The sequence below is a fragment of the Eleutherodactylus coqui genome, chromosome 7 (assembly GCF_035609145.1).
Source record: "Eleutherodactylus coqui strain aEleCoq1 chromosome 7, aEleCoq1.hap1, whole genome shotgun sequence".
Classification (NCBI taxonomy): Eukaryota; Metazoa; Chordata; class Amphibia; order Anura; family Eleutherodactylidae; genus Eleutherodactylus; species Eleutherodactylus coqui.
This window is the reverse complement of record NC_089843.1, coordinates 106,250,473-106,268,669: the sequence shown is the minus strand read 5'-3', so window position 1 is coordinate 106,268,669 and position 18,197 is coordinate 106,250,473. Positions and strand designations below refer to the sequence as shown.

At 42.6% G+C, this 18,197-nt stretch overlaps 1 protein-coding gene across 1 annotated transcript in view; it reads right to left on the bottom strand.

Annotated features, from left to right (window-relative positions):
• The window catches only part of ASB5 (ankyrin repeat and SOCS box containing 5), a 50,967-nt gene extending 42,253 nt beyond the window's left edge, over positions 1-8,714 (bottom strand). The window contains exon 1 of the mRNA XM_066573509.1: positions 8,482-8,714. Coding sequence (XP_066429606.1) covers positions 8,482-8,674 — 193 coding nt within the window. The 5' untranslated portion in view covers positions 8,675-8,714. The remainder of the gene's footprint in view (positions 1-8,481) is intronic.
• Between the last annotated feature and the right edge of the window lie 9,483 nt (positions 8,715-18,197).

Below are 18,197 nucleotides of genomic sequence, written 5' to 3'. Positions count from 1 at the left end.
TCCCACAGGGCAGAATATTTTGCAACAGTGCTGCAGAATACGCTGTCCTTGAATTCCGCACCAAAGTCCGATTTTGATGCGGAATCGCCGTCAGGATTCTGCTATTTTTAATTCTGCGCATTAGCAGTGTCGATTTTTGGCTGAATATTCCACACACTGGTGTAATCTGTAACGGTGTTACAGAACATTCTGTCCTGTGTGAAAGGTCCCTTATAGAACCAGCACCATAGTAGTCCATGGTTTGCATCTGGTATTACAGCCCAGCCCCAGTCAATAGAAGGAATAGCAGACAAACCCAGGCACCCTCTCTATAAAAGAAGAACACTTTTTCTAATCCAGAACAACTGCTTTAGATTTACTACGGTGAAAGAGAATGATATAATATATGTAGAAATGCTGTACTGGATGGAGATCTGTTTAGTGCACAGCTAGGCAAACACAACGGGGCTTATTTACTTAGACTGGCGTATCACATGTTGGTCTAAGTAAACTCTGTGCCCAGCTATCAGCGACAAATAGATGAAGAAGCGCCAGCCTCCTATTACATGTGACTCATCTGGTGGCGTTCCCATGCAACAGATGAAAACCTACACTTGAAAAAACTAATTTTCTTTGCTATAATCTACGCAAGTTTCTGGTGTAGATTCAAGTAAATGTGATGAGCTGTGGACTACCACGCCCCAAAGCCGGGCTCTGCCCACTCTTTGTAAAAGGGCTGGCGCACAGCATAATTTACCAAAAAGTTGCAGTTTTGCATATGCGCCGAAATTGAAAATTCTAGCATTCAGATCATAATAAATAAGCCCATTATCTTTTTTTGTGGAACCAATTTCCATGTTTTTTGTAATTTGGGACATTATCCTACCTAAAGTAAATATTAGACGATGGGTAGACTTTTGACATAAAAGGATGCACATAGTCAGCAACTATACAATGGTGGCATTAAAACAATGCCCAGCTGCCATTAAGGTACCGAATATGTGCCACAATCCCCAAATCATAACATCACACCACCAGCCTGAAGTTCCAACACAAGAGTTGATCAGTTCAAGGCTCTACTAACATAATGTCCTGTACGAACTGTGTTTTCACTATACATACCAGGAGCACTTCCCGAAATATATGCCGACCTGCTAAAAGAAGGTCCTGCAAAAAAACTTACTTATACTGTTATGTATATGTTTTGTTTTTTTCCAATGGGATTCAATAGCAGGCAAATGCAACTACTGTCTATAGGCATACAGCGGCATACATCTGCAGCAGCAAACATGCCTGCCCTGAATGTAAGAAGAGTCTAAGATCAAATTCTTACCCTTCTATCTATATGATGAAGTGGAAATTGAGATTCCTTAGACCTGGTGACATTTTTCCAATCTGCAATTGTCCAGGTTTGCTGAGCCTGTGACCAGTATATCCTCTGTAAATATCTCTGTTAGGCCGCCTGCACACGAATAGGTCGGATTCCATAAGCAGATTTCCGCCACGGAAGCCTTGCGATTTATCGCAGAAATGAATTGTGAGTGTTTGCGGACGATCGGAGATGCAATGGTTTTTCCATGTAGATGTACGTGGATGCACAGTGTATTGTCTGTGCAGAAAAAATATCGCAAGCAGGTCATTAAATCAGAAAGTTGGCCAACCCCCTGGAAAACCCTTCTTGTGGTGGTGAGAGCTTAGAACTGCCTTCAGAATGGCATACTGCTTCCTTGGCATGGGAGAGCAATGACCCTGCCCATATCCAATACCCCACCTACTGCAGTGGACAATGGTGTGTTCTCTGAAAAAATCAGTCCAGCACTGCCTTTTACCCGCATTTCTGCTTCCTTTTATTCATTTTATTATGTGGTCTCCTAGCAATCTGCGAACTATCCTCTTAAAAATCCACGGCCAACCACAATGTATTTGCGGATGCACTGCTATTAGTACCCTCCAAAAGAGATCAATGGAGCCCGTCCGCACGTAATCTGCGCTAAAATAGAACATGCTGCGATTTTTTTGTGTGTATACTTCATACGGGGCTGCTTACACTGAATACAACTGTACCCAGTTCTCAGCTGTGAGAGTTTTCATCCACGAACAGCAAAGTTCTTAAAAATGATGAGGAATTGAAACGCAAAAAACCATAAATCAGAACATTTCATTATCGGGGGCTTTACTTGCATAAATTCTGCACAACCCCTTGACAGTTTCCAAAGAAGAAAACAAGAGTCCGAGTCGCAGTGACCCAGAAGCCGCCCCCATTTTATTCCAAGGAATGTATATGCAGATGAAGAAGTGGTGCAAGGACTTTGTAAATATTTCATACTAAATCCAATATCTTTCAATCTACATTTGTCATTTTACTGACATAGAAACATTGAAAATCCCTCATTGTGATACGTTTCTGCTGCTGAAAGCAGGCACCAAACGAACTAGGAGCAAGGTCCAATGCAGGGATGCCGTAGCCGGGCCAACATTCCCGAAACTCTGGCCAACAGTGCACAAGAATCATTATTTCTCACACGTCTGCCTGACTTATTGCGGCTCCATACATTATCCAATTCCTGTCAGAATGCTCTGGAGAGTAGCAGATGTCGGAGGAGGGGGTGAAGGAGTTGGACTATGCACTGTATCAGGCAGCGGCATTGAGGAATATACAACTGTGCTGCTGGCTAGTGTTTCATGGGGGCTGGGGACTGCAGGGGGCACTATTGTTTTGAGGAGATACAGAGGGAGCACTAAGGAGGTATTATTACTTTTCCAATGCGCAAATGGTCACTATTACCTATAGAGGGTGCACAAAGAAGAATTATTACTATGTGGGGCATACATAGGTAGTATTGCTATGTGGGGGAACAAAGAAGGCATTATTTCTTCTGGTGGGCACCATGAAGGAATTCTTACTGTGTGGGACACTTACTTTATGTGGCACAAAAGTGGGCACTATTACTGTTTAAGGCACAAGGGGGGGACACTGTTACCATGGGGGTTGCACTGAGAGGGCTATTGCCAGTAGTAGGATGGGGAGAGTGTGCAGAGAGGCACTGCGGCTGGAAGAAGCCTTTATGGTGGATCATGAAAAGGCAAGAGAGTATCAGAAGAAGCTCTACCTGTGTTTCATTGATTACACTAAAGGCCCATTTACACCAGCTGATAATCGCTCAAAGATCGATCGAACGACAGTTTGAGCGACAGCTTTGAGCGATTATTTTGCATAAAAAATAATTGGTATTCGAGTAGCTTCTCAGCTACTTAAATGCCAATTATGTATGTTAATGAAGCCTTCCCTGAGTGCAGGCTAATATCCCGAGGCTATTAGCTGTGCTCAGATCCTTTGTTCTCCACAGGGGAACCAATGCTATCAGCACTCCCCCATGGAGAACTACTGATAAAACTGATTGATAAAATCAAGCTTACTTGATTTTAAAGATCAGTGAAAAGAGCCCAAAATGTGGGTGCCATGCGCCCATTTACACGCACCGATTATCGCTAAAACGATCGCCGATGAGCGAAGTTTTAGCGATAATCGTCCAGTGTAAATGGGCCTTAAGGCTTTCGACTGTGTTGAGCATAATAAGCTTTGGGAAGCATTGCGGGAGGTAGGAGTGCTAGCGCACATGATCACATGGATCAGGTCACTCTACAGCCACAGTGAGAACCAGATATGGGGATACGGAAGGGCTCAGGATCAAAAAGAGCACAGACAAGGATGCATCCTCTCTTCTTTTCTTTCCAACCTCTATGCAGAAGTGATCATGAGGCGGCTTGACTTAAATGATGAGGGTATTGGGTTGAAAATAGGTGGAAGAACCATCACTGATCTAAGATATACAGACAATATGACCGAGGTAGCAGAGACTATGTAGAACAGCTGAGGTATATAATGATACAGCACTACTGAATTGACAAATATAACTTAAAGGGGTTGTCCAGTTTTAAGATACTGATGGGCTATCCTTGGGATGGGCCATCAATAGATCAGTGGGGGCCACCACCTGAGCTCCCCACGACCAGCAGTTTACTGGGCTAGTGTGCTCAGTGGCTTGGGTTGGTGTTATAGACAATTTCTCATTCACTTCAGTGAATCCACTTATTCCTTTCTGCAAGTCTAGTGGGGGTAAGATACCAATGCAGAAATATATTTTGTGTAGATTTCCAAAGTTGGATGCTGTGAGAAATTTTCTTAAGGACTCCTTCAGATGAGCGTAAGCGCAGAAACGCTCATGATAACATGACTTTGTGTTGTGAAGGCTGCGATATTGCGGGCGTATCTGTGCTTTTTACTGTATTTTCTGTGCTGCCGGGGACCGTTCACATCGAAACAGGACTCACCTGCACCGTGATTGAAAAGGCTGGGGTTTAGGATTTTTCTCACAAGCTTGCACAGTTCTACTATGGTGCATTTACAAATACGCACCAAAGTAGAACATGTTGCAGTCTTTTTTGGTGTGCTAAAGGCACACGCAAAAATGCAAATGAACCCATTGGAAACAATGGGTTCTATTCTTTGCACAATACGCCTACAGAAGAATAACCTAAAACAACCGTTTTATCGCTAAATAATTAAAATTATGGGGTGTAAAGGCACAAACACATTTACATCTAGATTCTATGGTGAAAAAAACAAAACAAAGGTGAACAAACCCCAAAGATGTGAAAAAGGGGATAACAAAGCCTTGATGGATGGTAGGGCCTAATAAACGGGTGATTGTAAACTGGATAGACCCCCACATAAATATCACCAGGCTAGCTAGTACCTCGTTGTGATGTCTGACCCTCAGAATAGAGGTTGAGGACTGCGGCCAAAGATCCACAACCAAAGAGCCAAAGATGTAGAAAACGCTTGATGATAAATGCTAAAGAGGCTGTCAATATGTTTGGCAGCCATGTAACACCCCTAGCGGTGTCCAGCAAGGGCCCACAGTGGGCTAGTGAGGATGGGTAAACCAGACCGACAGAGGGGTGCAGACTGAATAGTATACTACAAAACTATTGGATTGATGTTCCAACAGTATGTAAATATATTGGATGCTCAAAAACACCTTTAATGCTCCAAAGTATGATATTGGGATGGTCTGTTAGAAATCACAGAGCTCTCCATAATCTAATTTTAAAATCCACAGACATTTAGAATGCTTGACGCGTTTCTCTGGCCGTATGGACAGAACATCAAGAGCTTAATGTGGTGAAAATATAATGGAACCGCACTCTGTAGTTAATTATGTGGTATTTAGGTTAATTAGGTGGAGCCAAACCTCAGTCGTGTTAACATACAATTGGGTAATTTCTAAGGAAAATGGAGGCTTCTTAACATGTCTTTAAAAAGACTCAGGACTGAGACCCAATCATCTCCATTGACACCCTGCAGTTGCTAATATACACCTGAGGTACAATCGCCCTGTATATACCAGAGAAGGCAGCGAAATGCTGGTTAATAAACCTAAGATGCACTAGCCAAGATTATTAGACCTCATGTCCACGGCGGGTCGGATTCCGCAGTGGAATCCAACCCTGCCCGCGACTGAGGACAGTGCTTACCTGTCCGAGTCTTCACTGTGGATGTGTGTGGAAGCGCAGGCTGGCACACATGTGCAGTAGATATACTATATATTTTTAAATCTACTGCTTTTTTGTGGAATCTGTAGCCCATCCGCAATTGAATTGTGGATGGGCTGTGGATCGGACGGCTTCCATTGACTTCAATGGAAGACGTCTGTGCGAGAACCGCAGCAAAATGGAGCATGCTATGATTTGTTTTCTGGACTAAAAAGTTCCGCAATAAACATCTGCATGCTTTCATTCAGCTGCGGACGCCCATGTCTTTCTATGGGTGGCTTGAGCTGCGGATCGTCCGCGTGGGGCACTGACAATTCAAATTTACCCGTGGACATTGGGCCTAAGGCCATGAATGCCAGATAAGCAGATACAGACATCAGTCCTGATGGTGAACTGATGTTAGAAAAAGAAAGTAATGATGTTAGAAATGAAAATACCAGCTCTGTATGCACCCATAGATTATAAGGGCAGCTTCAAACGGGTGAATTTGTGCGCACAGTATACATAGAATAGAACCCTTTAATTTCAATGGGTGCAATCTCCTGTCCCCCCCTTTTTTTTTTTGCACGCACATTTCTCGTGTGCGCAAAAAAGGGGACCTGCTCTGTTTTTGTGAGCATTTGCGCAGCAAGATTCTTCATAGAAGTCTATGGGAGGTGCCCAAATGCAAGTGCAAGCTTGTACACATGCGCAATATGCTGTGCAATTCCATGAAAAAAAGAACAAATCTGGAACTCATCAGGCTAAGTATTCAGTTACATTGTTTATCTTCTGCACACAAATGAACATGCCCTGCATGCACAATAAGTACAGTAAAATGCACCAATACGCATGCAGAAAAGACCCGTTCATAGCAGAAATATGTTGCGCTGAGATAAACGTAAAAATACATACACCTGGGTGAAGCCGTCCTAATGGTATGTATTACGCGCCAAAATAGGACATAGGACAATTTTTTACACATTTTAGAGTTAAAGCATTTGTGAATGTCAGTAAATTGCACTCCATATGACTGAAGCCCTACTCACTTTTTACAATACATTTTAAAAAAACTACCACAAGAGCTTTCAAAAGACAAATACCCATAATCAGGGGGGTAACTATAGAGGATGCAGGAGATGTGGTTGCACTCGGGCCCAGGAGCCTTTGGGGGCCCATAAGGCCTCTCTTCTCCATATAGAGACCCCAGTACTATGAGTAAAACATTATAGCTGGGGGGCCCCATTACAGGTTTTGCATTGGGGCCTGGGGCTTAAAGTTACGCCTCTGCCCATAATGTATGTTCATAGAATCCTAGAATGGTAGAGTTGGAAGGGACCTCCGGGGTCATCGGGTCCAACCCCCGATTGCAATCGCCGAAACGCGTGCCGATTCCAGGCAATCAGGAGGCTGGAATCGGCACATGTGACGGGGGCGGAGCTACGCGATGACGCGTAGAAGGGGGCGGAGCCAGAATGCCGCTCGTGCCAGGCCGACCAGATGGGAGAAGACCCTTCTGCGCAAGCGCGTCTAATCGGGAGATTAGACGCTGAAATTAGACGGAGCCATGGAGACGGGGACGCCAGCGCAGGGAAGGTAAGTGAATAACTTCTGTATGGCTCATATTTAATGCACGATGTATATTACAAAGTGCATTAATACGGCCATACAGAAGTGCTTAACCCCACTTGCTTTCGCGAGACAACCCCTTTAAATATCATCCTACTAGTGCAGCTGGGCTCCCACGGGTGGATTTTAATTGCGGAGTCCGTGATCGTCGTCTGCGCAGAAGATCCGCTGTAAAATGCGGGCATTGTAAGACATGCATTTTCACTCGGAAATGCTTGCAACTTCAAAGGAAGAGAGATCATTCTTCCGAGCGGACAATACGCTGTGCATAGTGTACATTCATGTGGGAAAATGCTTGCATCAACAATTTTCTGCGATCATTCGCAATTACTTTCTGTGAATGATTGCAGGTCTACCGCTGCGAAAAACCACATGCGGAATCCGACCCGTTCCTGTGAGCCTGGCCTAAAGCAATTGCTTCAAAGTGAAATATTCAGTATAATATTAAACACGAGCAGAGTTTTATTTACCTACAAAGTGCCCGTAGGCCTAATACAAAACTGTTGTGCTGCAAGCAGCCTGGCTGAGCTGTATCCAAGGGCAGCAAAATAAACAATCCTGCTTGTAAACATAAAGTCATCAAGAGGAGGCAAAACATACACAAAGTAATCAAGAAAACCAACACCTAATACCGTTTATTGATTTGGGCACATTTACATTTGCTCTGTGCATGGCTGGTTTAATCGATAGACGAAGAATGCACAACTTTTGTAAAATCCATAAAAGGCACAAACCAGGAATATATTCAATTAAAATAATGTATGCTTCTATAGACTGCGAAAGAATGGCATACATTGCTACAACATCCTCATTTGTCAATAGTGTCCTTGCATACAATGTTACCATACAGTCATGAGAGTAAAGCACTGCGGTCATGTATCAGTTATATAGTTTGTAGATTTTACTGTGATCATCTTACTTTAAACCAGAAGCACTGAATGATGCTGCCACAACTTGATACATAATATGATACATGATACAATACATGATATGACACAATGTTACCACTGCTCACCCTACTGAAAAATGCAAGCTATCCTCCTGAAAGGTGGCTGCACAGTCAAAACGCATTCAGAAAGGTGAATTATGTTCAATACATATTTTCCAAAGTTTTTTTTTCTTTTCACAGACTAATACTGAAGCACCACAGCGTTTTGCAACATAATACTTGCTAGAAAGATGATAGTCACTGATTGTGGCCTAGGGTGCTAAAGAAGGAACTTTGTGTTACATGTTAAAGAAAGCAACAGCTACTTGGAATGTTTGTAGTTGCAGATCTACATATGAAGTTCACATGTACAGATGACTGGAATGACTAGAGTATAATGGGAACAGTACCTTGTCCTTGGGTCACAGCATAGAACTCTGCCTGTATTCGTGCAGCTTCTTTACGATTACCCTTGACTATGTAGAAATGGCTAAGGATGGCAAGGCTGATTTTCACAAACAATTTAAAGCAGAAAAGTGCCGCGATAGTGAAGTAGACATTGGAGAGTTGCACAGCGAAAGGTTTTTCCTCCAGCACCGTCATAGCTGAGTCTTTGTCACTGTTTAGAAGTGGCTCTGAACTGTTGACAGGATCACATGGCTACAGCAGAAGCTGCTCACAACAGCTGGTACTAGGGAAATCGGATATCAGGTGCTCATGATGCTGTCTGCTGAAAATATGGGGATTATTTATGTTGGGCATAACTTCTAAGGCCACTTCCACTTCTCTAAAGTCAAAGTCGTGAAACCATTTAGAAGTGCTGCCTCATGGTAGTGCTCTGAGGTGTCAGCCTAATAAGAGGTCTGGTATTAAACGCTGTATAATGCAGAAAGCCAACATAAGTGCATGCCATGTGTGTAGTATAGGTGTATAACGTCTACCTTCATACATAAAAGACAGAAGGAGAATTTACTATCGAAAAGGAATTCTTTGGGATGGTATAAATACACTTACTGATTTTTAAGCAATTTTTTGGGTGAAACTGTAGCAGCAGGCTATAAGGCAGAAGCCAAAATACAGACTAGACTCCAATAACACTGGTAAGCAGAATTTTTGTCTTAAATGAAGTTGAAGCAGCAACATGGAATTCTTTTAGAAACGTTTGCAAGAACTTCTTGGGAAATGTCAAGGCCGAGAACTACAGTGACTTAGTTAATGAATTCTTGCTTTCCTACAAAACACTGGGAGGTAACATGTCTCTCAAGATCCATTTCCTCCATTCACATCTGGATTTCTTTCTGGACAATCTTGGTGCAGTTAGCGATGAGCATGGTGAGAGGTTTCATCAAAATATCTCAAGCATGGAGAAGCGGTACCAAGGCAAATAGAGTCCCAGTATGCTTGCTGATTACTGCTGGACACTCAAGAGGGTTGTACCACAAGCAAAATATAGCAGAAAATCTATATTTTTTTCTAAAATCTTTTCATGTTGGCCTATGTATTAAAATAAACATTTTCCTAAAATTTTAAGTGGGTGTCACTCAGAAACCTTGTGTGATAGAAAAAAAACTAAAAGTATATTTGAAAACACCACAAAAAGTTACATTGAGACAACATATTTCTCCATTTGTGACAAAGAAATCGTATTTTTTTGTAGACCAGTGTAATGACAGTCGATGTCTCTAGAATGCTTCCACTCAGAGTGCCCCCATGATTAGTATCAGTCTTCTCCCACCCTTGTGGGCCAACAACATCTATTAGCAGAGAATGTGCTGTTCATCAGTGACTGGTCACTCCCGTTAGAAATGCCATCAGCTTGTCTGGTTCATCTTGGAATCCAGGCTTTTTTAGAGGAAACAATCTGGGAGATTTGGCAAATGTAGGGTGAAAACAGTTCATTTAAAAGGTCTTCCAGGGAGCACCATAGAGTCATAAATACAGCATTGCTTAAAGGGGTTGTCCAGTTGTAAACTATTGAAGGCTTCTCTGTAGGATAGACCAACCATAGTAAATTGACAGGGATCTGCTGCTCTGGACCCCTATGATCAGCTGTTAGCTGGCCCACTGCAGGGCTGTGAAGTCCCATCGTGGTGGAGTCAGAGTCAGTAGAAATGTACCAACTCCAACTTCAGCTTATAAAAAATAAATTTAGACTTAGTGTTAAATATTTAGATCAGATTTGAGGTCATATATGGAGAAGGATCTGATGGAGGTGATACTGTTTCTGGGTACAAATTAATAGACTGCACAAATGTTGTTTACTATGTTTCAATTGAAAACTTTTTTTCCTACCTACTAAATACATAGTGCATATTTACAGGTTAGTAAGGTTTTGTGTTCTGAAATTGTATTCCAATAAATATACTTTATGTTTTATCTAGTAGCTTGATTATTGTATCATAATGGTGATGAAAAGCCTGATGTTACCATTTTAATACAGTAAATGTATCACTTTAAAAAACACAAGTCCTATATGAAGGAGTCGGTGGTTTGGCTTACCGACTCCACAGCCCTAGCCTGCTGTGCTCGTGCACTGTGCTGATTTCTGCAGGAAGCGGGCAGCTCCATTTCCACTGTGGTGGCCCAGTTTGTTATTACAAGCAACGTTCCCTTTAACTTCAATGGCAACTTTGCCTGTAATACTAAACTTGGCCCCTGCAGAAATCAGCTCAGTGCACGAGCACAGTGACTAGGTAAATAGCTGATCATTGTGGGCCCTAGGCGGCAAACCCCCGCTGATCTACTATTGATGGCCCATCCGGCAGATAGGCCATTAATAGTTTACAGCTGGACAATTTCTTTAGTAATGATACAGTAATTTCAAGTACATATTTTTAAATACAGACAATGCACAAAGCAGATTGTGCCATATTTAGTGCAGTGGCCGGGTTTAGTAGTGCAGGCATAGCTCCCATTAAATTCTATAGGAGCTGTGCCTGGGCTGCTGCAATATAGACAGCACGATCTGCTTCCTGCACTGTCCAAATTGACAGTAGTGCAGGGTATTATCTGATTGGTGAGGATCCACAGGAAAGGTCATCAATAGAAAAAATCTCCAAAGTCCTGGACAAGTTATTTTAAATTACCATAATTATTGCATATCCTTAAATTTATTACGAAAGAATAGAAAAGTCTCCTTCCGCGCTCTTTCCAAGGATCCCCAGGTCCAAAGCAAGGAAACTATCGGGTCTCCTCAATATTTAACATAATGCATTTATTCCAATAGTTCATAAATGAACATATAATAAAATTGCAACGCGTTTCGGCGTTCTTATAAACGCCTTTTTCAAGCATGACACATACATAAATATATCTTTCTTATATAGCATTTGCCTACCTTCCATGACAATGAGGTCCGAAGGAGACTTTTCTATTCTTTCATTTTAAATCCTCCCCATCGTTGGTGTGATACCCTTTGGGGTTATCCCTCCTGCTGCATCTCCTTTGGAACGAAGGATATTGGAGGATCCCTCTATACACTACAGGCTAACTAGGATCATCGGGGCCCCGCTTTGCACCAGGTGAGTAAATCTCATATTTGGTTTATTCGGAGCATTGTATGGTGGCGCGGATCTGTATCTAGCCTTAAATTTATTACAGCATTCCTCTATGTAGAACACAGCACACCCCACGTACTAGTAAACCCAAGGAGCTGTATTGTATGTCACAGATTACAGAATTAGGGCTTAAGCAGACAAATGTGTTTGTGCACGTGAAACTAATGCCCACAAAATGTGACACAGTGAACCCATTGATTTCAATCGGTTTGTTTGAAGGAATTGCGCATGAGAAAAGATAAGTCTTGCCCTATTTTCCTGCGTGTTATGCAGAAAGTTGCCATAGAAGTCTATGGCAGGTTAAAAAAAATCAAGGGGAAGGGTGCAACACTGTGGACAGCCCTTCTTCATGCGCCAATATGCAAAACGTATTTGCGCATACAATTGTCTATTGAAGCCCTTAGAGGAAATAAATCTCTTACTGTTTCACATGTCTTGTTTCTGTTGTGTTCAGCACTGATACATGACACATACAATCGTACACATGCCCTGCTGCTTGTTCCCATGACTCACGGAGAACTTACATTCACAACAATTCTTTATGATCTCATTCATCTAAAAGCATTACAAATCCGTGTTTATTTCCTTAGTGACTTCTAACAAAAAATGTTCCCGATGCCACTGAGTCAGGAAAACACAATCTGCAAACATCTTAAGTGTCTTTGGTGTAAGGCCTTATTAAACATCTTCCCTCGGCCTATATGAGTAAAGGCCCTTTTACACAAACATAATTGCTCAAAAGATAGCTTTTGAGCAATCATTTTGCATAAACTACTAATTGGTACTAATGCCAATTAGTAGCTTATTAAAGCGTGTGAGCCATCGGGAGCTATGCAGAGAACAGCAGCTGGTCTGTTCTCTGAATACATTCCCTTTGTTCTGAGGAGAACACTGTGTGAAGTCCGTGCTATCAGCTCTTCTGCCGAACGATGGATTTTATGACGAACAGCGGCTGTAGGTGGGAGGTAGTTTAGCACTGTAGCTGTTAAACTCCCTCCCTCTGTTCTCCTCCCCCCATGCAGGCTCACGTCTCTTCTTCCCTGCTCGTCTGTGCAAGGGGAGGGGGCGGGACAGAGGCAGAGCTAAGCACCCTCCCTCTCCTTGTCCATAGCCATCAATGAGAGGAGGCAGGGCTGACCAGCGCTTAGCTCCACCCATGTCCTGCCCCCTCCCATTGCACAGAATGAGCGGGGAGGAAGATAGGTGAGCCTGCAAAGGGGAGAGAGGGGAAAAGGGAGATGGCCTGGTGAGGTCCGCGGATTTGCGCTGGCCTCACCAGGCCATATGAATGGGCGCACAAACGTTTGATTTGTGCGCCCGTTCACCAGTTTTTCACCCCCAACATAGCATATATTGGCTATGAAAACGGCCGGCCGATATGCGCTTATGTGAAAGAAGCCTGGATCGTTCAGTCTGTGAAAGACTGAACGATTCTCATTTGAAAGAGGGAATGGGTGCCACACTGTGTACAATGCAGGGGAAAGAAGACAGCTGACCCTAATTTGGCTTTAATTAGCCATTATAGTCCACAAAAAGGGAGTATCACGCTCGTGTGAACCGCATTTTGAGTGCAAAAATTACAGTACTATACGCTGGCACGCACATATCAGCCGGAGCATCGCCATCTCAAGACCTAGTTCTTGCGCAAATACGCTCTCTTGCAGCGAGCTTATTTCCGCATATGTTTGTTTGTTTGTTTAAGCCCTACGTTCTTATTCACACAGGCATTCTTACGCGACTAATTTAGTCACAATAAAAAATTGTAACCCCCTGAGCCACTGGATTCCAATGCATTCATTCAGATGACCGATTTTCAGGCACGTAAAAACGTTGCGCCACAAAACATAGAACATTGGCAACCGAATTTATATGCGGCTGGAAAACATAGGTCTTGCCCTATCTTTTGGCTGATATACACTAGCAGCTCCTAAAGATTCCTATGGGAGCTGAACAAAAAGGGAGGGGGAGGGAGTTTGGTAGCGGCCAAAACATGACAGGTGCCTCCATTTAGGCATTAGAAGTCATTCCAAGGATTAATGCGACCAAGGGAATTCCAGACTGCGACGTATATACAGACGTGAGAATGGATGGGAAAAAGCTAATTTTAGCTGTGACTCAATTGTACCTTTTTCCTGTTTACGCGGTTTTTGCCAGCGTAAAAACACACCATACAGATATTTTATGGCATGTCAGTGTATACGTATCCCTAATACAAGAGTGAACGTTCGTTGAAGGTCACCTGGGATGAACTTGTATGTTCGTTAACTAAGAAGCTCTCAGTACGATCATGAAAGTCACATATTCTATTACCTGTGGACAGCAAATAATACCAAACAAGTGACATCATCACGTCTCTTCACACGGTACTTTTCTCTATACTGTGCTACTATGTGAACTTTATAGGTTTAGTTTTCACTCCCTCTTCACCTTTCTTTGTAGCAAAGTGACAAAATGTTCTTGGCAATTAAGCAGATGTGAACACATCTTGGAACCAGAAAAGGCACATACTTGGCTTGCGGCTCTTTTCCCTTTCTCCACTTATGGGCATTAGGAACATTATAGGGTGAAGTGCGCTTTTTAGAACTTCAATACATGTTCACTCATTTCAGTGTATTTTACATGCACTGCCGTCTCCCCATACATATTTTTGGAACGAGCACATTGAAATCTCAATGTATTTCAGACACATCATTTAAGATAAGCCCCATGGTCTTATAGGGATCTGGAAATGCTGTCCAGATCTATTTATACTGGCTATATATGTCAGAAAACAAAGCCATAGTAAATCATGCTGCATCCAAGTTTTACATGTGACTGACAGTTGGCAAGGGTGCAGCCATCATTGATTTTAGATAAAGATGAGTGCTGCAGAGATCTGTGCTAGCCATTATTAATTATCATAGTAACAATGACGCCCAAGAGACATGATCAAAACCAAAATAACAGAAAATTCTCATACCTTTTTGATACATTCATTTTCAATGCCCGTAAAGGGATCTCTGTGTACCTAAAGCACATATCAAGGTCCAGATAATGGACTATGTCATTTTGTGTGGGCTGGATAAGAGCCAGTTGAAATATATATAAAAAAAATACTCGTCTTTCCAAAGTCTATTGGATTTTCTGTAAAGCTATAGTATGCGAGGATGAAATTAACCAAAAAGCCTTTCATTGACTATTAAACAGAAGGATGGCTGCACTGTGTGAAGATCACCTTGTAATGCAGGCAATGAGCCAAGAAAGAGACAGATCCAATGGCTCAATCAAGTAATGCAAATAAATAGTCCATAGTGCCTTACGGTCATGATATATTCTTTTTTATTGCATCAGTTTGGCTTTATATACTACATGCTTGACAAAGGCTGCATGTAACTAAAAAGCGAGACTCGAAGGCGCTGCAGATGCTTCATTGAAAAGCTATGAAATCCAGCACTGCAAAATAGACCCACATGGGGGACTCAAAACACCTTGATTCTCCATTTGGCACTTGGCATGCTCAGTTCCTAAGAGTATTATTCCATAATTGTTCGGGTTCTCTCAGGCAAAGCTCTTGGATCTGAGGCAGCAGCAAAAGTGTTTGTTAAAACGAAAACCAATTTAACTATTGATAGATATGTAGTTACTATAAGTATACAGTACTGTCCGAAAGTTTGGAAACGTTCCTTAAATTGTAATATAGGTAAGAAATAGTCAGAAATATTAATATACATGTTTATTGAACTAAAAAAAATGTATATATACATTGTAAAAGGCTAGTACACAGAATGGCCTGTAGGGGGCTGTAGGCAGGCATTCTGATACCTGAAGATAGAGAACAGCTGTGGGTGTGGCAGGAAGTAAAATAAAAGTATCAGTTCCTGCTACACTGTGGGAAGTTGGCCGGAGTCAGAAGCTGTAGCAGCAGTCATTAGGAACTGGGAGTCTGAGGTCTGGCTGGGACCAGTCTAGGCCCGTAACAAGGTCAGGCAGGGAAGGACGCCCTCTAGATGTCCTGGGTGGAGGATGGTGAGTGAGACCCTGTGGGTTGTAAAACCTGAGTCGTTGTAGGTTTCACAAATGCTTGCTGTGATATGAGATAAAAGCAGGCAGGTGCCAGAATTTCAATAGATTTGAGTCTCCATATTGCATATGGTGCCAACCCTGCTGAATGGCAAAGATGGCAACCCTATAGACGAGTAACCCCCAGCTTGCTACTATATATAATATATACAGTCAAACCTCTAGTTTCGTTGGTAATCCGTCCGAAAGCAATCGGCTAAACTTAAAACCAATGAAACTAGAGGTAATTATTTCCATAGGAATCAATGTAAATCCGATGAATTTGTTCTAGACATTCCAAAAAACACAGCAAACCACATTTTTGTACAGCGTTTAGCGCTACTTTTGCAGCACAGCACTAAATGCTATACAATGCTCCCATTCATTTCAATGGGGCTGTTCACACGAGCGTTTTTGCCCTGCTTCGCCACTTAAAATGAATGGGCAGCGGTTTCAGCGCTGCCAAGAACGCGTCACAACTTGGTATCGCGTTGTTGGCAGCGCTAAACGCCCTAGCTACACTGCCTGAGAGAAAAAAAAACAATATACTCACCCAGCAGGTGCCATCGGTGTCCTGGTGGCCGCTCTCCGGAGCTCCATTTAGGCTTGTCAAGCCAGCAAAGCATATTGCTAGTGACAGGGGGATTAAAATTCCCCGCCTCAAGCAAGGGATTGCTCTGATTGGCTGAGCCGCTCGGCCAATCACAGACAGCACTGGATGCTGCAATCACAGCCATTCATCCATGAATGTCTGTGATTGGAGCAATCCATGAATGGCTGTGACGTCAGCAGAAAGGTCACGTGGGCCGGTGAAACTAGAAGCAAGCAATGAAAGTAGAGGCAAGATTCTGCACTGAAGAATCGTCGAAACTGGAAATCGGCAAAAGACAAAGGCAACGAAAGTAGAGGTATGACTGTATATGAATATATATGAATAGCACGCTCTTCGACTGTCTCTTGGAATCTTGGAGACGGTGGATAAATTCTAAGGTTTTTCAGTTAAGATATGTTTCTATTCTTGGTGGAAGACCTCCCAAGGATGATTCTGACTAGTGATTTGCTGTTTGAAACCTTTTGGAAGGTACTATAGGTGAATTGTGTTTACTGATTTCGCTTGGAAACACTTGAATAAATCATTCTAAAGTCCTTTTCAGAATTAGAATGTATATTTTCGGGCAGCAGAGGTATGTAATTGGCCCAAATAGATGATAACTCATACCTAGACTAATATATTGTAACAACCTCATCAACTGTATGAGGGGGACTAAATCAGCCCAGGATCCATTCGCATGGGCGTATTTGCCGTTCATGTACTATCCATTGATTTCACGGACAGGACAACGACCCATCATAGCCGTTTGCACCATGTATACTAGAGAGAAGACGCTCAGTAGTTGGTAGTCATTCAGTTTCAGCTTACTGAAACCTATAAGGGACTGTCTGCTTGCAGTAAATGGAGGCGGGTGGCCAGAAGAGATCTTCGGCGTGCTCCGCCTGCAATTACTGATCAACTATTTCTCTTGTGTGAAAGCACAGGAGCAATAGTCGTTGGCATGGGTGTTGGACACATCGTCCTATCTAAAACCACCCTAAGGGCTTACTCACACAGGCATATGTTTTCTGCACATACTTTTTACATGTGTAATACGCAGTGCGTAAAGCCTATTGATTTACATTGGGCCATGGAGATGTGTGTTTTTCTGGCATGTGAAAAAACAAAAGGCATTACCTATTTTGGTGCATGTTACGTGCGGAATACCATCATTATAGGCTATGGGTTCTTAAATTATGCTGTAAATGGACATACATAGAACTCAGGGGCACTCATGGCAAAGCTCAGAATTTCAACCACCACAAAATGTAGATATATATACACATTGTAAAAATAAATCAAGCCCCTAAAAGGAGTTGTCGGAATCAATGAAACTTTATATATATATATATCATTGTAACGTTGATATAAGTAAGTGATTAGAATATCACAGCAAAAGGATCCGTTTTCTGCAATAAATGAACACTTAAAGGGAGGTTCTAGTACCCTGTTGTACCGCCTCTAGCCTGGATACAAGATGTGATATGGGTGGGCATAGAGGCTCTAGTTCCCTGTTGTACCGCCTCTAGCCTGGATACAAGATGTGATACAAGCGGGCATGGAGGCTCTTGTTCCCTGTTGTACCGCCTCTAGCTAGGATACAAGATGTGATACAGGCGGGCATGGAGGCTGTAGTGCCCTGTTGTACCGCCTCTAGCTTGGATGTAAGATGTGATACGGACGAGCATGGAGGCTCTAGTACCCTGTTGTACCGCCTCTAGCTTGGATACAACATGTGATACTGCCGGGCATGAAGGCATACGGGTTCCATATTGTATCCTGCGACATATCGCTCCACATTTGCTATAACTGAGCCTCTAGATCGTGCAAACTGGTAGGCTATCAAAGTTGGCATTCCAGATGGCCTCATATATGCTCTGTTGGTGATCAATCTGGTGATTGATCACCAAAAGTGTGACAAAGTTGTGGAGACATTCCT